This window comes from Kwoniella dejecticola, chromosome 10 (genome assembly GCF_000512565.2).
Source record: "Kwoniella dejecticola CBS 10117 chromosome 10, complete sequence".
Taxonomy (NCBI): Eukaryota; Fungi; Basidiomycota; class Tremellomycetes; order Tremellales; family Cryptococcaceae; genus Kwoniella; species Kwoniella dejecticola.
This window is the reverse complement of record NC_089310.1, coordinates 786,388-807,739: the sequence shown is the minus strand read 5'-3', so window position 1 is coordinate 807,739 and position 21,352 is coordinate 786,388. Positions and strand designations below refer to the sequence as shown.

The 21,352-nt window shown below is 48.7% G+C and overlaps 8 protein-coding genes across 8 annotated transcripts; 5 read left to right on the top strand and 3 right to left on the bottom strand.

The window, feature by feature from the left end:
* Positions 1-280: 280 nt before the first annotated feature.
* Positions 281-2,746, bottom strand: I303_107829 (dihydroxyacetone kinase; the record flags this gene model as incomplete). The annotated part of the gene is made up of 7 exons (XM_018411097.1): positions 281-868; positions 955-1,040; positions 1,133-1,429; positions 1,587-1,785; positions 1,891-2,090; positions 2,148-2,303; positions 2,428-2,746. The coding sequence occupies 7 exons, from the start codon at positions 2,744-2,746 to the stop codon at positions 281-283; spliced, it is 1,845 nt and encodes a 614-aa protein (XP_018259765.1).
* A 662-nt stretch (positions 2,747-3,408) lies between these two features.
* Positions 3,409-4,461, top strand: I303_107828 (ribose 5-phosphate isomerase; the record flags this gene model as incomplete). Its single annotated transcript, XM_018411096.1, has 3 exons — positions 3,409-3,421; positions 3,748-3,984; positions 4,190-4,461. The coding sequence occupies 3 exons, from the start codon at positions 3,409-3,411 to the stop codon at positions 4,459-4,461; spliced, it is 522 nt and encodes a 173-aa protein (XP_018259764.1).
* Positions 4,462-4,836: 375 nt separating this feature from the next.
* Positions 4,837-8,964, bottom strand: I303_107827 (homeobox protein 2; the record flags this gene model as incomplete). The annotated part of the gene is made up of 10 exons (XM_018411095.2): positions 4,837-5,424; positions 5,490-6,115; positions 6,199-6,522; positions 6,599-6,912; positions 6,970-7,085; positions 7,141-7,233; positions 7,298-7,761; positions 7,817-7,975; positions 8,059-8,215; positions 8,296-8,964. 10 exons carry the CDS (start codon positions 8,962-8,964, stop codon positions 4,837-4,839), a joined length of 3,510 nt encoding a protein of 1,169 aa, XP_018259763.2.
* Positions 8,965-10,139: 1,175 nt separating this feature from the next.
* Positions 10,140-10,968, top strand: I303_107826 (uncharacterized protein; the record flags this gene model as incomplete). The annotated part of the gene is made up of 5 exons (XM_018411094.1): positions 10,140-10,248; positions 10,386-10,566; positions 10,638-10,706; positions 10,768-10,851; positions 10,911-10,968. 5 exons carry the CDS (start codon positions 10,140-10,142, stop codon positions 10,966-10,968), a joined length of 501 nt encoding a protein of 166 aa, XP_018259762.1.
* A 733-nt stretch (positions 10,969-11,701) lies between these two features.
* I303_107825 (uncharacterized protein) lies at positions 11,702-15,118 on the top strand (the record flags this gene model as incomplete). The annotated part of the gene is made up of 9 exons (XM_018411093.1): positions 11,702-11,856; positions 11,952-12,195; positions 12,315-12,812; positions 12,879-14,045; positions 14,124-14,164; positions 14,239-14,426; positions 14,502-14,594; positions 14,682-14,783; positions 14,868-15,118. The coding sequence occupies 9 exons, from the start codon at positions 11,702-11,704 to the stop codon at positions 15,116-15,118; spliced, it is 2,739 nt and encodes a 912-aa protein (XP_018259761.1).
* A 743-nt stretch (positions 15,119-15,861) lies between these two features.
* Positions 15,862-17,193, top strand: I303_107824 (uncharacterized protein; the record flags this gene model as incomplete). Its single annotated transcript, XM_018411092.1, has 4 exons — positions 15,862-15,942; positions 16,042-16,757; positions 16,819-16,915; positions 17,044-17,193. 4 exons carry the CDS (start codon positions 15,862-15,864, stop codon positions 17,191-17,193), a joined length of 1,044 nt encoding a protein of 347 aa, XP_018259760.1.
* Positions 17,194-17,819: 626 nt separating this feature from the next.
* On the top strand, positions 17,820-19,237 carry I303_107823 (uncharacterized protein; the record flags this gene model as incomplete). The annotated part of the gene is made up of 4 exons (XM_018411091.1): positions 17,820-18,140; positions 18,251-18,717; positions 18,797-18,929; positions 19,001-19,237. 4 exons carry the CDS (start codon positions 17,820-17,822, stop codon positions 19,235-19,237), a joined length of 1,158 nt encoding a protein of 385 aa, XP_018259759.1.
* Positions 19,238-19,553: 316 nt separating this feature from the next.
* On the bottom strand, positions 19,554-20,854 carry I303_107822 (uncharacterized protein; the record flags this gene model as incomplete). Its single annotated transcript, XM_018411090.1, has 4 exons — positions 19,554-19,731; positions 19,813-19,955; positions 20,031-20,703; positions 20,769-20,854. The coding sequence occupies 4 exons, from the start codon at positions 20,852-20,854 to the stop codon at positions 19,554-19,556; spliced, it is 1,080 nt and encodes a 359-aa protein (XP_018259758.1).
* Between the last annotated feature and the right edge of the window lie 498 nt (positions 20,855-21,352).

The following is a 21,352-nucleotide window of genomic DNA, read 5'->3' as shown; positions in this document are numbered from 1 at the left end:
AACTCCATGTTCACTTCTCCCGAATTGACTGCTGAGGAAACCCAGAGATCTAGCTGACGTTCTCCTCATCCTAATCACGAGCGAGGAGCGGAAATGACAATGTACGTGAAGTGCATGAGCATGATTGTGAAATGATCAGACGTTATCATCCAAAATGCAGATTATCGACTGGTTACCTACGGTGTGCTTGGGAGTCAAGAAACCGAAAAGAAGCTGTGTTATGCACAATGTCACACGCTTTACTGTACAATAGTACGATCGAGTAAGGCTACGACGCTACCTATTGGCCTCCTCCTCCGAAGACTTTCCCAATAGCTTTGACAACTTCCACAAAAGCCATCGCTCCCGGATCAGGGGGCATCGCACCCCTTTCCGCTCCTGTCCCCGCATAAGCCGCCCGTCCCATTTTCGCTTCGAGCTTGATCGTACTCTCTCCTCCTTCGATACACCTTCTCACCGCTTCGTCTAACCCTTTTCCATTTCCTTCACCATTTCCAGTGGAATTCGCTGGGGCTAGGGCATTGACAAAGGGTATAAGAGCATCCATGACTGTCCTATGGCCCACTCTGGCATTCGTACGTTGTTGTAATGTATCCAGCGCCTCGTTCGTTATCCCTCCAAAGAAGGCTTCGTCCACTTTAACATCCGGATTGGATTCCACCGACTTGATCAGCGAGGTTGTTAGGCCAGCTAAGAAGATGGAGAATATCGCTCCGAGGGTTCCTCCCATTGAATCGTCGATCACTTGTGTCAACGTTCTGAACAACTCGACTAGGTCGCCGCTGGAACCGAGACCGTTATTGAGCGCTTCGAGGACGCCTTTGGCACCTAGGGCACATGTCTCGCCGCAATCTCCATCACCGACGATCTGTACAAAGAACGATATACGTGATCAGTACGATTGACCACTAACTAGTGAAGAATCTAGGACAGCAAGTAGAGGGAAGCACTTACGGTATCCCACTTAGTCAATTGAGGCTCCAGAGCCAATACTGCCTCTGCTGCGATCTTGAGCGTTTCTCGAATAGGCTTGGCCTCGACTGAAGCAGGACAGATCGCTCAGCTTCAGCATACAGTTCCCACCATTGAGTGTCAGGCGAGAGATGCGGAGTGAAATATTTGCGGTACTCACCAAATAATTTAGCCCCGCCGGTATAAACCTCCTCTTTTTCCTCTTCGACCTCGGTGAACGCATCTGTCCTCTTCCGATTCCTCAGTGCGTCCGGCAGAGGATATCGCTGAGCGGTAGCTGGCCATGCCGGCGAGTTGTGCGGTGCATCGAGGAATTCGAGTAATCTCGAAGTGGTCACGAAGGAATGTTCGTCCGCTACATTGGTCAAGTTGAGCAGGGAGAGGGATATACCTGGCATGTTCATTGAGCCCATGAAGGGGCCTTGGAGGATCCGGACGGGGACGATATTTCGTGATTCTACGCCGTAGATAAACGGAAAGTCAGCATGTAATTCATGACCACCGAGGAGAACGCTTTGCGCAGCAATGACAATGACAATGGCAATGGCAATGGGAATGCCAGACGAGACGAGAAGAGACGAGACTAGAATAGAGGTAATAGAATGAATACTCACCAAGCTGGACCAAGACTTCGTCAACTACAGCTCCCATCTCCAACTCGCTCATAGCGCCCATATTGTTGACGAGAAGCACGAGCTCGTCGCCGTCTTTGAACTTGACAAACGATCGTTCGGGGTCATCTTGTTTCAACAGCAAGTCGAGGAGTTTGGTGATCAATTCTTCTGGACCCGGTTGAGCAATGTTGAATACTCCCTATAGTTGTGCATTGCCAAGTCAGCATGAATATCAGATCAGGACCGGCCCGGAAACAATACAAAGATAGCTTTCGTTCACCAAAGTGGTATTCGACAGACATACCGTCTCATTGTGCAGTCCCAATCCAATCTCGCATCGGCCTTCATCGATATGCCACTCCCCATCACCACTTCGGCCAGGAACATGACAGTGGTCCAACGCGACGGCGATTGATGCTGTGTTGGATGACAAGGATCTTCCGAGGGGAACGAGTTGTTCGAAAGGCATATCTGCCTCTGATCCAGCTCCCATGATCTTGCACACTGTTATCATTGATCAGCGCCCATATGACAGCGGACTGCAGAGCAGACTCGACTCACCCAGAGTGATACCTGCCAAACACCTTCTACCTAAGTACTTCCCCCTGGATCTAGGTACCGACACATCGTCGCCCACTACGACAAGTTCCACATTCTTCACTCCGGCAGACTGGGCCATCAGCCTCGCAAGTCCGAAATGCAAGTTGTCGCCCGTATCTAACAATCGATAGTATTGTCATCAGCTCCGTCCGAATTCCTGAAAACCCGTTCTCATGCTCTGGAAGCCTGGGTTGATTGGAGGGGGGATTACACGGATGAAGTCGAGGTGACGGAAGCTTACAATTGGTGATGATCAAGATGACCCCCTTTTCACTACCCACCATCTTGATAGCAGCATTCACCTGCCTCGCACTGGGACTAGCAAACACATCGCCCGCTACACTGGCAGAGAGCAGTCCTTTACCGACGAAACCGACCGTACCGGGCTCGTGGCCTGATCCACCTCCGCAAATGAGCGATACCTTTGATGCATCGTGATCTGCCCTGTAGACCACCTTGAGGGAGGGAATGAGGTTTAAGTACGGATTGGCGGCCACGAGACCCTTGAGCGATCTGAAGACTAGCGTCGTGTGGTCTGGGAAGATGTGTCTGTCTGTCATGGTAACGGCGTCAAGACGAGTAGTGAGTATGAATCTAGATCAATCGCCTATAAGTGGGCTGGTGATTGGTGTGGATAGAGGTTTGAACAGCAAGGATGACAGCCTTCTCTCCACTTTCGACTTTCGACTTTGGATTGTATCAATAATGATCGATCAATATTTACAGATATTATTGACATTCGAAATATCTCAAACTCAACTCGACTCAACACTCAACTCCCGGATCCTCTAGCTGATGACAGGTTGCATCATTCCGGAGGAAGAGTACCTGAACCACGCGAGGTCAAGCTGCAAGGGATGATCTGCTATCTACACGAGTACGTACGAGATTGTTATTGGTGCCATATGACCCGTAATGTACGCTTCATACACCATACAGGTCCCTTCGGTAGATTGGATTTAAGCGGAACACCTCCACTTGAGCTAATTACCCTACCAGTAGCTTTCGGCCCCAGCTCAGGTTCAGGTGTGATGCCCCGACTGTGCGTCAGGAACGATCAACTGTTATCTCTCCGCAATTATTCCTCCGGCCATTCGGTCAGCCGGAACGATCTTCATACGAGTGGAATCATGTGAATTATCGGTCCGACACTTCTTCGTGCGTGGTAGTAACATGGACTGATGTAATGTTGCAACATACGTACGTATAGGCATAGCTCGTCATGTGGGCGCTAGGTGATTGAGCCAAATTTAGGCGAAGGCGAAAGTCTGTCTTCACCGACGATGTGACGCTGAATGCAGATAGTGTATGTATGTATGTTATCTGAGAAGCAGAATATCAATCACTACCATTCATCAAACACTTTACAGTGGTAATAACAATTCTATCCAGCCTGTACTACGGCGACGTCTCACAACGCAATCAACTGTAACTTAACGAAGCGCAAGTAAGTGAGGTCGAGACCCCTTCTTACCATACCACTCCCCCAGCGCGGCGCAATCCAGAGTGTCTCCACGATTCCACACTGTTTTTGACTCCTGTTGATCTGCCGTTATTTCAGTGTCCCAACCGCCTTACACAATAGTACTAGCCTGCGACGATGCAGGCCACGAGTACAAGTCGACTCTCAAAGCATTGCTCGAGTCCGACAAGCGAGTCAAAGGAGTGATCGATGTCGGCGTACACAAGAACGATGAGGGCAAAATCGACAAGACAGCTTATCCCCATGTAGCTGTTGATGCCGCTCGGAAAATCATCAATGGGGAAGCTAATAGGGGCTTATTAGTTTGTGGAACCGGTATGTGTTAAAATCCAGGTTCACCAAGCTCGATCATGTTTCAATCTACATTTCACACAACCATCTATCTTTCCGATTCGACTTCGTCCCAACCAAGCACCCCTTTTTGCCATCTCATTTATTCAAATTATCTCATCTCACCACCGAGAACATCAACCCGTCGAAGCTGCAACTGGCGCTGACGTTGTTGTGATTTCACAAACAGGCATGGGCGTAGCTATCTCAGCCAACAAAGTCCCCGGGATCCGAGCTTCCGTAGCACACGATTCCTTCTCCGTCGAACGACTCGTCAAATCTAACAACGCTCAAATACTATGTCTGGGCCAACGGGTCATCGGTATAGAGCTGGCCAAGAAATTGGTTGGGGAATGGTTAGGACATACGTTCGACCCGGAGTCTGCGTCCAATGAGAAAGTCAAGACTATACATGATTACGATGGGTTCGAGTATGAGGCTGTACCAGGGGGATGCAGCTGAGTAGATTTGTCGGATACTCTGGGGTCGATCGCAACTCACCCAATTCAAATACGGCATTACCCGTCTTAATGACTCATCATGTAATATGTAACCCATGCATCAATGTACATAGTGCATGTCAGATATCCACAATTGCCTCAGTCCAGTATCAGACGCAAGCATGACATGATCATTCATATAGTAGACTAATGAATTTTACAAAATGTATTATTTTTCACAACACAAATCAATAACGCCAGAAATACGATTATATTTTTACACACAAATAGCTTCCAGTCAAGAAAACCGACCAATCATTTATCGAATCGTCGCATCCCATTAACAAAACCTATCATCCACCCATCACCCACCCACGTACCCCACTCACCCACTCACTCACTGCATAGTCTCAAAATTCTGATTGGCATTAGGTAAAAACTTATCAAAGTAATCTGACCAGCTCTCCCAGTCGAACGTACTGACAGGTAACGCATCTAAGAAGTTGGGATCCACATTGGTCGATCCTCCCACTGCGTTGGCTCCGTACGGAGGCATCATCCCTGGTAAAAATTGTTGTTGCTGTTGTTGACCGTGACCTTGAATAGGCTGGTAAGAATCATTATTATCACCATTACCACGTCCATTGATGTACGACGGTCCACCGGGATACATCTGTTGTTGTTGTTGGTGAGAAGGTGGACCTCGAGCTCCAGCAGGTACTAAGTGTTGTTCCTGCTGCTGATGCTGTTGTTGTTGTTGTTGTTGTTGTTGTTGTTGTTGTTGTTGTTGTTGTTGTTGTTGTTGTTGTTGTTGTTGTTGTTGTTGTTGTTGTTGTTGTTGTTGTTGTTGTTGTTGTTGTTGTTGTTGTTGTTGTTGTTGTTGTTGTTGTTGTTGTTGTTGTTGTTGTTGTTGTTGTTGTTGTTGTTGTTGATATTGCTGAAGTTCTTGTAAAGGCGGATAATTCGGCATTGGGTAATGTTGAGCCTGTGACCTGAACATTCAGCAAAGCCTATAATCCCTCAAGAAAGAAACGGGCGATTCTGACCCACCTGCCGGGTGATATCCATCATTCCGCCTCCAAGGTTGGTTCCATTCGCATCCTGACTGAAGTTCATACCGGAATTGCTATACGATCCCCCTGCCGTGATGAGGGGGTTGACATTATATGTCTCTCTCGGTAAACCCTGCTGAAATGTATTTGCATTTGCAGCGCCGTTCGCACCGTTGTGTCCATGAACGTTTTCGTTTTCGTTGCGATTTTGCTGTTCATTGTAGTGTCCTTGTTGATCTTGCTCTTGCTCCTGCTCCCGCTCTTGCCTTTCTTCTTCGTGTTGTTCGGTGTGTAGAGTATTTTCCTGACTTTCCACTTGATTCTTCAACTCTTGCCTTTGTCCAGTCTTGATCTCTGAAGCTAGAACTACATCACCCGGTTTCAGTCCCGCCGAGACGCGTTCCTGCTCTGTCTCAGCTACGAAGACTCCACCCCCTTGGCGACTCTCGTCCTTCTTGAATTGCAATTTACTAAAACCTCCTTGACGAGGAATAACTCCGGCAGTAGGGTTGGCGGGCAATTTAGGCGCTTGACGATTCTCATGACTTTCCGGATCCGTCTTCAAGGCTGCTTCGTAAAGCAATGTCATGGTTTCGCATGTTTTCCTTCGAATCGACATTTGGTCTGATGGATGAATATCGAATAGTCATACAAGTCAGCTAACATCAGTTTCGTATACAGAGGGGGCGAAGGGGATATTCGCTCACCTGGCTGAACGGTGTGTTCCCACCTCGTGGCTGTCTGCTTGACCAGCTTGAGCGTTTCGAGCGCGTTGTCATCTCCCCTTCTCGCCCAGGTGTGATATTGTATCAACGCGCAGGAGGTGGCAGCATACGGGAAGATGAACAAGGTGTCGAGCGCATCGTCGTTCGCATCTAACCATTCGAGGCCTTCCCTGGACCACTCGATCATTTTGGACCAATGTGATACCGGGAGGCAGAACGTCAAGTGTGGAGGACAAGAGTAGGTGATTCGCATGAATACACGCCAGAAAAGGAACTGCAACGCAGTGTAGCCCAAGTGCAGAAGGCCTGTAAGTACGCGAGTTGAGCAGTCAGTTGAAGCCCTTTCACTGCGGATCGGTGCTGCAAGATGCTATCAACTCACCGACAACATGCGGACTATCCTTGCCATTGAATTGCAATCCCTCGGGCAAATTGTCTTTCCATTTCTCCATGTCGTCCATCAAGCCGGCCAATTGAGCATCGGTAGTGTGTTTTAAACCCGTAGGAGAATAGATCATCTTGAGTACCCTTCCCATCAAGATTGATAATTTGAGATGTTCGCCGAGACCCATAAAGCTGAATTCTAACGGCCATTCGGATGGCTCGGTGAGTGATGAGATCTCGTATGGCGCAGGTAAGAGGACGTCGCAGTCGAGTAGATCGACGAGGAGGGGTATTCCCAATGCGGCTCCGTACCTGATCGAGAATCATGTTCAGTGCCCTGTGAGATGCTAGAGGGTAGGCTCTACGTACCACCTGTCCATGATCACGCAACTTGCCCATACTCGCCTCCTCAGCTCTACATACGCTAAATCCTGCACGCCAGAAGCTCGAACCGCCGATTCTCGATGCAGACCAAGGTCTTGAGCCTGTAGCTGAGTATTAGTAGATATCAGGCACATTGAGCATGAAACGATGACATACCATTCTGATGGCGGCGCCTGTCCTTATCAAGGAGGCACTGGCTGTAGCAGCGGTCGGCTGAGCATGCAAATCGCCCACTTGGGCGAGTAACAACTAATCCGGTGTTATCGACATCAACTCTCGCAAGCCCTGCCGCAAGTGTCGCAAGGAGACTCACCAGTGCTTGTACGTTCTCAAACCTCGCGTCACTCAAGATATCGTTACTCCTCAATAATCCATTGATCACTCCTCGCACTCCAGCAAATATTTCTCTCGGAAATTGTCGCCTCGTTGCGCCTAGACCGCAAATCGAGTATAGCAGTAGGGGGCTTGGCGTAGTCTTCGCTGCGAATTCTGCTCTCGAGATGACGGGGAAAAGGGGAGCGACTTCCTTGAAGTAAGCATTGACGAGCAATGACATGGTTTGACCCGATAACACAGGTTTGTTCAGCCTGTTATGCGCCCTCGTTGGATCTGAAGGGTCGGCGTCTGCATGTGCAGGTGCGGTCGGAGGAGCGTTGACTCGGATCACACCATTACCATCTTCCAGCACTTCCCAGGAATTATGGTGACGCAGGTCAAACGCCTCGGAAGGGATGGTGGGGATAGTCGTATGTAGCAAAAAAGCGATCGATGTCGGACCTGTGACAAAAAGTCAGCGTGAACTGATAATGTGAAGTACATCAGTATGACTCACCTTCTACTCGGCCTCCTCCTCTGTCCTGGTATTTCGTCGAGCCCCCACCGAGATTCTCATAATCGTAAGTGCCTGGACTGCCTTTTGCTGCATCAGAAGGTTCGATGGGAAGGGAAATTGGCGGCTGAGAAGCGGACATAGGTTCTTTGATATCTTTGGCTACCACGCCAAAAGGTCAGATTGTCTCAGCTACTTATCTTTTATTACGATGTCGCAATTGAGGATATGTAAAACGTTCTCACCCGCTTGTCGTTTCTTCTTGAATCTAGTCTCGGTGATGGGCAGGAAGAAGGTACACTCCAGATTGCTTTGTTTGCAATGCGCGCAGATGGGCTGAGAGTCTAGTCCCGAAGGAGCATCTTCCAAGGGGAGGATGTCACATCGGATCTTCTTTGTGCGCTGCGGTAATCCAGTGACCATTGGTGAGTCTGGCTGTATCCTGACCGAGTCGCTGAGTAGTCGGGGAAGGTCGGACTCACACAAGCATCACAAGCTCTCCCGGTCTTCGTCCGCTTCTCTTTGTCTTTATCTCTGTCCTTGTCCCCGTCGTCTTCGGGTGACGGCGCAGATTGTGCATCCGCCGAGGCCTCACCAACTACTTGAGACTTCCTTTTCCTCTTCTTGGGTGCTGCAGGATTTGCAGCATTTGACGATCGTTTGCGGCCATCTGCATCAGGCGCGTCTTTCTCTGGCGCTTCGGCCGAAGTCCTCTCTTTCGAAGCTGCCGAGCCGGTCTTGGGAGAGGCAAAATTGGATCCTTCCATCGATACTGGAGTAGGCAGCGAATTAGGATTGACATTTGACGATAGAGACTGGATGTATGAGCTTTCGGCTGGATGTTTAAGAGGTTTTTGCAATGAAGAGGCAGAGAATTGATTGTAAGGCTGTTGTTGGTCTGTTGTGCTCGGAGTTTCCATCTGTCCAGGGTACCAATTGGGATTTACCTGAGGTTGCTGCTGATGTTGCCTTGCCTGGGACTGGGACTGGTGGTCCATTGGTATGTTGTCCCACGAAGGCATCCAACCGTTGTTCGCACCGTTCTCACCGCTCAACCACGGAGGTTGGTTCCTGCCGTTGCCAGCTGCGCTCACCGGAGAATATTGATAATTTGACGGACCACCACGAGTGTTGGTATTATATCGCGACATGGCAACGAAGAGGCGATTAAGATTGTGTGAAAATCGACTAGAATGGATTGAAATAGGGAAGTCTTTGCCTTCTCTGTATGGTGTTGCCGATAGTACTTTCAACACGCGTGCTAGCGCATAATGGATGGAGATTACTGTAATGTCGTTGTCGTTGTCGTTGTCGTTGTCGTTGTCGTTGTCTCCGTCGTTGATGTCATGTTGTGAAGGGATAATGCAATCGATTGGTATGTAGACTATGACGAATGACGAATGAGGATGATCCGAACCGGACAATTCGTTTATCGCTCGGCGGGCTTTGAGTGGAGGTCGACTTAGGGTAAATGCAGCGAGGTATGTAACCGGGGCCTGCTCAGTCTACTGGTCGATGGCAACGGGGCAGACAGTCATGTATAATTGTATAATTAATGTTGAATGCAATCATGGCCTTGATGGCCTCGATCAAGCAAAGACCAGTGAAGAATGCATAGAATTGAATACGGCACTCCACTTGAGATTTCAGGTGTAATTTACCCAGAAGCTGACGCAAGGACTGCATGCGTACGCGTTCTCCCATCTGCATTGAATGGCTAAGATGCCCTGATCATCACGTATGACATAAGACTTTTGTGCTTGATCTCAAAAGGCAGAGGAACCAGGAGGAATGTTGGACGATCCAGGACGCATAAGAGGGTACAAGACGTGTGACATGACATGTGATCAAACATGAGACTTTGACTTTGGGTGAAACCATTCGCTCGTCTTCGTATGACATTCTGCACCTTGGCTCACGCAGGAGGAGTCATCCTACAAGAAAGGTTCACAGGAATTGTCGATGCCATTGAAAGAGTCGTTCCATCCACTGTGATCCAGTGTATATGCATGGACTTGATGAAAATGTACAACGGGAGACAAGAGGAAGAAGGGTTGATCTAGAAGTGCCACACCGACGATTCAGAGTGACGATGGAGATCGGGACAGATCTCCGTGATGTAGTTAACAATAAAGCGCTCACATACACGTAATTGATTGCGATACATACCGCAGATACATGCATGAAACATGCGCATCAACCAATCCATCAACCTCTTTTCCTTCCTTAATTTCAATAAATAGATCAACGACAGCTTCTCTCAACTTTTCTACCCTCTCAATTATCTGCTTGAAGGTCACTCTTATCAGCGGATCCAACATACATCATGGCCGAGAAAAAGCAGACCGTCATCCTTCAAACCTCCGACGATGAGCAATTCACCGTGGAGAAGGTCGTAGCTGAACGTTCAGCTATGATCAAGTCAATGATGGAAGGTGAGTGGCGTCGATCCTTCTCCTCCTACACAGCATCGGCCGTTCAATACCATCTCCTTGTAGTCTGCGGCTCGGGGTGTAGTAATGCTAACCTCGTTTGACGTATCATCTCAATACGAAAATTTGGCCCCGCACAGACCTCGGTGATCAGGAAGGTCAAGCTATTCCTCTTCCCAACGTATCATCTTCGGTTCTCACCAAGATCCTTGAATACTGCGATCACCACAAGACCGAGCCTCTCCCCGCTCCTGACGCCAATGACGCCGACGATTCAAGAAGAAAGACTAGCGAGATCGGTGAATGGGATTCTAGATGGATGTGAGCTACTCTACCCTTTCCTAAGCCTCTTGACGGAATCGTAAGCTGACGAGACTTCCGCCTTGATACAGTCAAGTTGACCAAGAGATGCTCTTTGAGATCATCCTTGCTGCGAATTATCTCGATATCAAACCCCTTCTGTCAGTAGCCATCAATCGCGTCCAATTGCCGCTTCATGAGCTGATGAGATGATTCCCACAGCGATGTTGGCTGTAAGACCGTTGCTAACATGATCAAGGGTAAGACACCCGAAGAGATTAGAAAGCTCTTCAACATCACCAACGAGTGAGTTCCACTTTCCGAAGCTCCTGATGAGAGTAATACTGACGCTATCGCTTGTGCAGCTTCACTCCCGAAGAAGAGGAGCAAATCAGAAAGGAGAACGAGTGGGCCGAAGAGTGAGTATCGTCGTCTTTTGAGGGTCCCATACTCCCTATAGCTCCAGCTGACATGCATACGTCTATGAAGCCGATAAATCACTTCGACCAGTCACGTTCTACCGAGGTATTTTTGGGGGAATTTGTGTATCATAGCTTTTTTTTTCCTTCTTATATACCATCAAAGATGGAATTTACATGAGTCGAGTCCTCCGTGGAGACCTTCGACCATTGTTCTTATATCTTGTACAAAGACAGAAACAGACGGGAACACCCAACCATCCGAATTATGAATATACATTATGATCATGTAATCAATCGTCCGATGTGGATGTGGATGTGGTTGTGGATGTGGATGGGCTTGGCCTTTCTTAAGCGTGGAAGCATGAAAGCGCGCGTAGGTTCGCATGATGAATCCCATGGCAGCAATTCAAATAATAACGTTACCTCACCTTTAATCTCACCTCACCCTTGCGAGGCAGAACAGCTGAACAAGCTACAAGCTGACTATTTGGTTTTTTCGGTTGAAGTTTCGGATGTTTACCCGAACTATCCCACCTGGATCTCTCACCGTACGGACATCGAGCCCCGCTCAGCTGAATTGCGTATTCTGACATGTGAGCATGAACAATTATTGTACAGGCGATCCATTTCTCTTCGACCATCTTATTGAACTGGGACACTCGGTGCATCCAGACGTGAAGACGTGAAGACGTGAAGTGAGACTGCCCGTTCGACATTCTGGCAATACGCAACACATGGATCACTCCCAGCTGCAGACTCAGGGCGCCAGCGGAAGTGGGAGTGGGAGTGGGAGTGGGAGTGGTAGTGGGGGTGGGAGTGGGAGTGGGCAGAATCACGGCGGAGGAGGTGGAGAAAGATCGAATCAAGCTGGATCATCTTCACCGCCTGGGTATGTGCAGCCCTACTTTCCAATTGTACATCTGCTCTGCGGCGGTCATAGCGGTGCGTGGCTTCTGTCTTCCCTGCTGACATGCCGGATCGCAGGAGCCACTCGAAAAGACGCCGAAGGGAATCATCGTCTGAGCCGACCCGAGTCCAATTGGCGTGTTTCTACTGTCGATCCAAGAGGATACGGTGTAATGGGATCAAACCGACTTGCGAAGGCTGTCAAAAGGCGAATGTGCCTTGTGAATGGCCTACATCACGGGCGAAGAAGAGGACGAAGAAACAGATGGAGGAAGCTAGGATGAGGGAGAAGATCAATGGGGAAGGAGTCATCCTGGATGATGTAAGCAGATTACATCCACGTCCCCTCAACTCAACTCAATGCGTATCCGGTCTCAGGTGTTACTACCGAAGAGATACTCGCTTACTGATCAGCATTCAATGGATAATTGATACCAATAGAATATGTCCTTGGCGGACACGAATTTCTCTAATACCATAACTGCCGATCCGAATGATATTTGGACGCTGAGCAGCTCGACAAATTACCTGTGGCCGACCGATTTCAACCAACACAATCCCCTGGATACGAGTGGTAACAATAACGCTTTATCGTCAATGGGTATAGGCGATTTCTCGGATACTTCTCTTCAACCTCAACCTCAAGCTCATCAACAGCAACAGCAGCAGCAACATCCCCACCAGCAAACTCTCAGCATTGGTAATATGCCCTCAATCTCCCCGGGCGGGAACATGATGATGAATCCGATGTTGTCTTCAGGCAGTAATCTGCCAAATCCCATGGGAGGGAATCTAGCGGATATGGGAGGATTAGGATTACCTACAGACTGGTCGCCTTCGGCTGATCTCAGGTTGGCCAGTGCGTTAGAAGATCAGATGGCATTCATCAATGGGAATCCAGAGGAAGATAAAGATCTGGAGCTGTATTACTATCGATTCGTACGTTTCTCAATACACCTTGAGGCAATTTCTGCGTCACACCAGCTAATACCTAGCCTTTCATAGTCCGGCTCAACAGCAATACACCCAGGTGTAAATCGGATCTCGCTAAAACTCCAACGGCGTTCCGCTACTTCACCTCTAGCTGCTCCGCAACCTGGTGATACCGAATCGCCTTCATCGTTCGTCACCCCTTCTGCCGATTTATTCGATCATACAGGGATGCCTCACCCGCATATTTGGAAACCTCTTTTTGCGCTTTTCCTCAAACACTGTTCTCAACATTTCCCTTCGACCAGCCACAAGCGCATGACCGAGCGTATTGAGACAGGCACTATGTCGCAATTCCTGGCATGCGGTATATGTTCCCTCGGAGCTCGGTTCAGCGGAGAAGGGAAAGATCCCAGTTTATCAGCAGCGCCATTTATCGCTAAAGCTCAAGAATTGATTATACCCCTCCTGCATCTGCCGACGTACGACGTTGTTACCGGTCTGCTGTTTTTAGCGTGGGGGAATTATGGGCAGAATAGTGAAAGTGGGTTATGGCAATACTCCGGAATGGCGTTTCGGATGGCGATCGATCTGGGGATCCACGAGGTTTCAGAAATATACGAATCTCCCGCACATATGATTCGGACCCGTTTACTCTTCTGGAGTCTGTTCATCACCGATAGGATCATCGCTTTTGCGACTGGCAGACCGGCCAGTATACCCGAAGATATCATTGAGATCCCCCTTCCAGTCGACGAAGATTTCTTCCCCGATCCAGCTAGGAACGTACCTGGTTCCGCCGAAGAAGCCGTCGAGCCAGTCCCGTTCGTCCAGATGGTCAAACTCATGATTATCTGCGGACGAATCTCCAACGTTCTAAACGGAAGACGAGGTCGATCGAGGACGCTGGTTAATACCTCTGAACCCCTTCCTGAACTTCTTGCGGATCTGCAATTGAGATTAGTCCAATTCTACTCGACGTTGCCGGACACTTTGAAATGGAGTGCGGAGAACTTCAAACACCAGCACACACGAGGACACTCAGGAACTTTTTTGACGCTGCATCTTTGGGCGAATGCAGTGCTTGCTCTGATATATCATCCGGATCTATTGAAATCGCCGAGCGGGATCGAGACTCCCTTAAATAAGAGCATGGATAGGAACGTGAAGCTTAGTCTGGCTAGCTCAAGGCAGATCTGCGAGTGTATGGTGTTCGCCGATCTGGTAGATTCCACTAGTTACGTGAGTGTCGACGATGTCTATAGCTTCTTCCGTGTCATCAGATTATCGAACTATAGCTAATATTGGGCAATGTTGTAGATCTCCGCACCATATCTCACTCAACCATTATTCGTAGGAGCGTGAGTTGGCCGCCCGCCCTTCAAACAGAATAGATTGAATGATGCTGATCTTCTTTTCTACTGTTTTTTGACAGTATGGCCTTCATCCATGAGATGCGATCCTTGACTATATCGTCGTCCAACCCTACATCCCAGTCGAATGCCACGGACATCTTGATGCTTTCAATGGCGAAGCAGAACTTCCAAGCGCTGTTAAATGCTATTCAGAAAATGGAAGAATGTTGGGCTGGTGCAGGATACGTAGCGCAGATCCTTGAAAAGCGTGAGTAACAGCAGCGTCTCGTAGCTTCACTATCCTATGCGTGCGTTTCTCATTCTCCGTATTACAACGTTGCAGGCTCTGGGTTCCCGAAATCTACCAAGCGACGAAGTAGCAAGAAAACATTCATCTCCTTGCCTGATACAGGTTTATTAAGGAGATTTACAACGGGTACGTCTTCATCGCCAAATGCGGACCAGATCTCATCGGCCGAGACAGTCTTCATCGTGCTGACGCTATGTACTTGTTCTCTGTCAGATCGCAATCATCCATCGGATATCGCTCCGCCGACAGAGACTTCGCTGAGAGAGTCAATTGCGAGAAGCGAACGAAGCACTTCGTTCTCAGCTTCTGGACCGAGTGAGTCCGCCAATTGCCAAGACGGCAGTCTCGGTCACGATGGAGATTGTATGATGATTAATGTGCTGATGCAATCTTTCGAAGCGCCCCTGTGGCTAGCAGACCTCATGTCTGGGTATACGGTCCAGAATATGTCCTTTGCTCCTGCCGATACGCTCGACTTGGAACGGCTACTTGCTTCGGGCTCAGGATATGGGATCAGTACGGACGATAGTGGTAATGGCCTCGGCAATGGAAATGGAAACGGCAACGGAAATGGACAATCAGATAATGGATTTGGAATTCTAAGAGGTGATGCGAGTGAAAGAACTCCCGGCAGCGGTCATAAAGTATAATCAATACGTATCTAATGGAGTTCTTGGTTCGGAGGAAGGAAGGTTCGATTGATCAGTCTTCAAAAAGGCACAAACCCGTAATATGTTGTCAATTCATATGTGTATGTATATAAACTAATCTTTCCCGACTCTGGATGCTGTCCCTGCTCCATTTTACGAGGATCATACTCACGCTCGTATAGTATACCTGCAACATCACCGCCATATCGCCAAGCTAAGAGCGAAGCACCTGATCGCCATGTGGCGAACACATTCTAATCAACCGAATGGCTCAAGTTGCCTTTTCAGGGAAAAAAAGTTATCTATCCGGTCTCGGACAGATGATCGGTCCTGTTTATTTATCTATCCAGTATAACTCCGGGCGAGTGTACGACTGTGTGTTACTATGTCTCTGCTTGCTTGCTTGGTTTGCTTCTTTCGCTTGCGTTCACGAGCCATTTGGAGGTATGGAATGCCGGGGCGTGGAGAAACGACTCGGGGGCTCGTTGTTATGTCGTAAGCAAAGACAGATGATAGAGGACAAAATCGGACCTACATACCCGAAATGAAAGCGACAGGAGAATCGCTTTTCTGTATATAGGTGAGTGTATTCCGAAAGAGACAGCAATTGCAGCTGATCTCTTCATCTATAAAACTACAGCTACCTCTCATCGTGCAAAGACAGCTTTCCCTCCAGATCTCAAATTCGCAATACTAGATCCATTGATTAGCCATTCAACGACTGACACATAAACAGGGACAAAATGGTAGACGCAAATTCGAACGGTACTTCTCAATCCAATGTGGTCTTGATCACTGGTGCTGCAGGATGGTTAGGTGGTATCGTGAGTATCTGACAATGTCGGCTTTGTCCTTTCTATCCCTGCGATTGGAACAGTCCCAGTAAATAGGTCAGTGCTGACTGTCTCATGGTTCACGCGCAGCTCGCCAACGAACTCCTGTCCGACCCTAAAACACCCAACGTCCACTTGATCTTAGCCGATATCGTCGAGCCCAAAGCTCCTAAAGGCGCACAACACGCTTTAACCTTCAAGGCGGACTTGACCAACCCGGAAGCCATCGGTAAATTGTACGACACCGAGTTCGGTACGCCCGACACCGTCTACTGTTTCCACGGAATCATGTCCCGAGGATCAGAGGACAACTTCGACCTGGGATTGAGAGTCAACATCGACTCGATACGGCTCATGCTTGAGGCTGCAAGACAACGAAAGACTGCCTCCGGCGAATTGATCAAATTCATCTTCACCTCCAGTCTGGCAGTATACGGAGGGCCCTTACCTCACGTCGTGGATATACATACCATCGCCACCCCGGAAGGAGCTTACGGAATGGGTAAACTCTCCTCTGAATTGCTGGTCAATGAGTACTCCCGAAGAGGATTTGTGGACGGACGAATTCTTAGATTGCCCACGATTGTTGTCAGACCTGGTGTACCCTCAGCAGCTACTTCGGCGTTTATTTCGGGTATTATCCGAGAACCGTTACATGGTGAACAAGCTATTTGCCCAGTAGGAAATGGATTTGACTCGCCAGAACTTGAGTTGGCCGCTTGGGTCGCTTCCCCGGAGATCACCATTCAGAACTTTGTCATTGCCAAGCACATCCCCAAGGAGAAATTCCTTGCTCATACCAGAGTGTAAGTTCACATGACCCTTCTTAGCGACGCCCCTTTGAGCTGATCTGATCCATCCATGCAGTGCTTACTTGCCCGGTTTCACCACTACTGTGAAGGAAGAGTTGGAAGCTTTGGCTACTGTTGCCGGTAAAGACGCATTGAAACTGATCACATTCAAGGTGAGTTCGATACTTCTCACATTTGTGTAATTTATATCCTCGCCCTTGCACACTTGCTTCCTGCCACGGCCGCTTCGGTGCCATCTCAAGAATTGATCAACTGGGAGCTGACTCTGGTTAAATCGCAGGACGACCCTACCAACCGAAGAATCGTATCCTCATGGCCCGCCCGATTCAACAACGAATACCCATTATCGCTCGGTTTCGTAGTGGACCAAGGAGGTATGGTACCTATTGTCCAACGATTCAAGGATGCCGTCGAAGCTGGTCTCGCTTAGGCGTGATCTTCTCATCAATACCTAGGCTAGGATCCATTGTATTGACCTGTCTTCTTACCTTTTTCGATGGGGTGTCACGTCTCGTACTCGCAAAACGCATGTATCTTCTATCAGCATCCATGTTTTGCTTGGTCCCCCGTTCTAAAATGCCAAGCAACCTCAAGTCTATGCACAGATCATCATGCCACGTTAAGAAGCGAGGTGGTATTTTTAGATTGTTTACCATACGTCATAAGCGTGCCTTACGATGTTTAGCATGACATTGTTCGAAAATTCACGTCATTTGATCATCATCCGTTTTGTTGTTGCTGCATGGAAAGGCTGGAATCTTTCAGGTTCGCAACCCATAGCGTAGCGAGTTATTGACCTGCATCATGCATGTTGCGCAGGACGTCATAGGTGACTTTCGAAACGGACTGCATGATATGATATATAAGAAAGAAGACTCGGGATGCTGTTACCAAATTTGGCTTTTTGTGCAGTGCAGTCTAGTAGAAGGCGAAAGCTCTTTCCTTTCGAGTCCAACTTCACATCCATCCGCCGGCGTCAGGCCTGAAGTTCCCCCTCTCACCCTCTTCATATCGCGTTCTCCTCAGCCAGACTGCGAGACGACTCAATAGCTCATCATGGCCTCACCAAGAGTATCAGCCGAACCGACCTTGACGGAGAAACCGCGAAGATCCATGTTTGGCGGACACCGGAAACCCGTCAACGCCTCGGCCTCTGGCGCAGTAGGAGGTGCTGAAGCTGGGTACCCTTCTCAAGGAGGTCAATATGGTGCCAACGGAGGGGCAGGAAACAGGCAAGGTGGATTCACCCATGGTTTCAAATTTGGAAGCTGGGTTAGATTGCATGCTGTCGACCTGATCACTATGGCGGCTATGGGAGCGATTGGATTAGGGGTTTACGAAGCTGATCCGGCGCCTACTAGGAGTTTCCCAGTCTACGTGAGTTGCGTGCCATACCAGAAGATTCTCGTCCCGACCACAACTACGACACCCTTGACCTTTAATACGGAGAAGGGAGTATAACACTGACAGATAGCGTTGTGCTGCAGAACCTCGACGGCTCAATAGCTTACCCCGAATTCGCTTACCCCCTTCGAAAAAACATTATACCCATCTATGCTGCGGCGCTCATCGCCTTCTTCGTCCCTTTCATCTTCTTCGCTCTCTTCCAAATCCGAATCAGGAATCTCAACTCCTTCTTGGGAACGACTATGGGTCTGTTAGAAAGTTTGATCACCGCAGCTGTCTTTCAAGTATTCCACAAATGGTTGATCGGCGGTCTACGACCCCATTTCCTCGATGTCTGTAAACCCGATGTCTCGCAGCTTACTCTGAACGGAGACGGATTCCGACAGATCATGTACACCCGATCAATCTGTACGGGTGATCCCGACGAGATCAATGATTCGCTTGAGAGTTGGATGTCTGGACATTCCACGGCGGCTTTTGCGGGCTTCATTTATCTCTTCTTTTACTTCAACGCCCAGCTAAAAGTCATGGCGGACCACAGACCAGCGTGAGTGCGGGATCACCATATGCTCTTTATGCGCAGAGTAAATCGACTTTATGCTTATGCTGATTGAGGTGTATGGCAGTTACTGGAAGATGATCCTCACTATCGCCCCTCTGCTCGGAGCCAGTCTGATCGCTGCGTCTTTGACTATTGACGAATACCACAACTGGTACGACTGTGTCGGTGGGGCTGTCACAGGAACCATCTGCGCCATCGTGAGTGCACACAAAACTTTTGATCTGTCGAGCAAGCCAAGAGATACACGCTGACGTACGGCGTGACACAGATCGCATACCGAAAGACCTTTGCGGCCTTATGGGATTTCCGATTCAACCACATCATGCTCCCCAGATCGACTTCATTGTTCCACCGAAAAGCTGTCGATGGCGAAGTGTCCACTTCGAGATTCTCTTACACCCCACAAGAAAGCATGGTGCAACGACCTGCCGCTGCTGAAGGTGGTTGGAGGAGGGATTGGGGTAGTGCAGGTGCACCGGGCGACGCTACTGCTATGATGGTCTAAGCGGTGATTGAAGGTGTATATTCCTATAATAGTCTCCATGTTAGTGATAAATCTCAATACCTAGTCTTAGTTCCTTCGTTCCCTATTTCGTTTCGCTGATGAAAATTCCATATTTACGAATAGCGATGAATCTGGGGATGAGTACAGATCGTATAATGTAGATACATGCAAAGACATTTATTCAATCTACTGCTACTGAATCGGGTCCTTATTGTCCACGCTATATCAAGACATGCTGAATGCGGGCTAAGTAAGACTGTTTTATAAAGTCCTTGCCTTCTCAGAAATTACCACGGCACACAAGCGTAAAGCTGGCCTAATCCTTTCTCTCGCCCTTCTCAGGATCGTTCGCATAATTGCTGAACTTCTCTTGACCGGTCAATAACCTCTTTCGGTCTTCCTGCAATGGAGACTTGGGAGAATGGACTCTCGATTGATTCCAGGTGTACAAGCATGATCCAATGATGATGAGGACCACTGACATGATTCGTGACCTAGATTCATCCACAATCCACAAAATCAGCAAATACCAAGATATTGTAATTATCCAGCTTTGTTCGCTTGACTTGACTTACGAATTCAGGACATCGCCAAACAGGTATACTCCCAGCATAGTTTGGAGTACGGATCGCATTGCTGAGCTGAACATGTGTGTTACTGGGGAAGTGACTTTGATCGAGAGTAGTCCAGCCAAGCAGATCAAGAATCCGACAACTCCCTACAGCATGAAACTACGTCAGCAAATTCCATACTTTCCGCTCCTCACCACTTCCGCGAGGTATAATCGACTCACGGTCACTCCACTTCCGATGATGAACGCCCTTCCATCCCCTTCTTCGCCGATCACCATCTTAGCAAAGTCCGCAATCTCCCCGGAGAACACAATCCCAGGTATGAGCACCAAGCACGACAGGGCATTCTGCCAATAAGCCAAATCGAGGGTGTGTCCTTCCACCTTCTTCAGAGCTTGCTTTACCAGAATCGCATGGACCGCTACCATAGCGGCTGACGCGACACCAAGAAGCATTCCGGCCATCGGAGCCTCGAGGCGTTTCTCTTGCACTTCCATACCGTATATATCGATTTGCGGGGCAGACGAGGCGAAGGGGATAGGTAAGAATGAATAAGTGAACCCCCACATGACGATACCGCACGAGATGATGGTGAATCCGTTAGGCCTGATACCGTTCATCATTGATTGTAAGACGACGGTCATGGGTAGCGTGAGACCACGGGCGACTTGGAAATAAGAGGCGTCGACCAGTTTTAAGCAGTATATATTGAATATGAGCCCGACGACGTTGACCACGGAAACGGGGGTGACGGCGAGGACGGTAGACTTCGTCCAGCGCGGAGGGGTGTAGTCGTAGAACAACGGCAGGAGGTGTAAGAGCAATACGGAAGTAGCGAGTTGGAGGAGGAGGAATGTGAGAGGTAGCGATGAAGTTGAGAGGACCCATTTGTTACTATTCCCAAGGGTTCAGGATATCAGCGTCAGAGCGCCAACAGGTAAGAACCACACCCCACTCACGTCATGACCATGATCAAGGCGACGGTCATATAGAAGCCTACCACACCGGCGACTTTCCATGCTGGCGGAGGATCGTTGGTTGCCATCGTGGTCGCAGGTTAATTGAGTTGAGTAGGTGTGTGTTAGTGCTGATAGAGAAAGTGGAACTTAGGCGGAAACTTGTTGAAGTCGAGATGTTCACAGACGAAGCTGAATAGTTGGACAAGCTGGTTTCTTGACTGAGAATGGCGTTTGGCCTTGTTCTTTTGTTTGGAGTCGTAGAGGTGCTTGTTTGGGGTCGAGAGTACATATACCGATCTGTGTCTTTGGGTATCGATGAACGGATGACCGGAAGCGAGCAACGGATCTTGAGAGGGAAACTCTGTTAGGTGGATACAGACACTAATTGGTGAGACTTGTCCGCTTCCGCAAAGTAAAAGCAGTCCCGCAGCGCCTTCGTCAAGGCTGAGTCGTCCAGATCGTATTTTTAGAAGTCGCACGTAACTCAGACAAACGAAAAAAGTAAGAAGAGCAAGTGAAAAAATCGGTTCACGTCATACCTCATTCTCACGGCAGACCTGCGACGCTTCACATGATTGATTCTG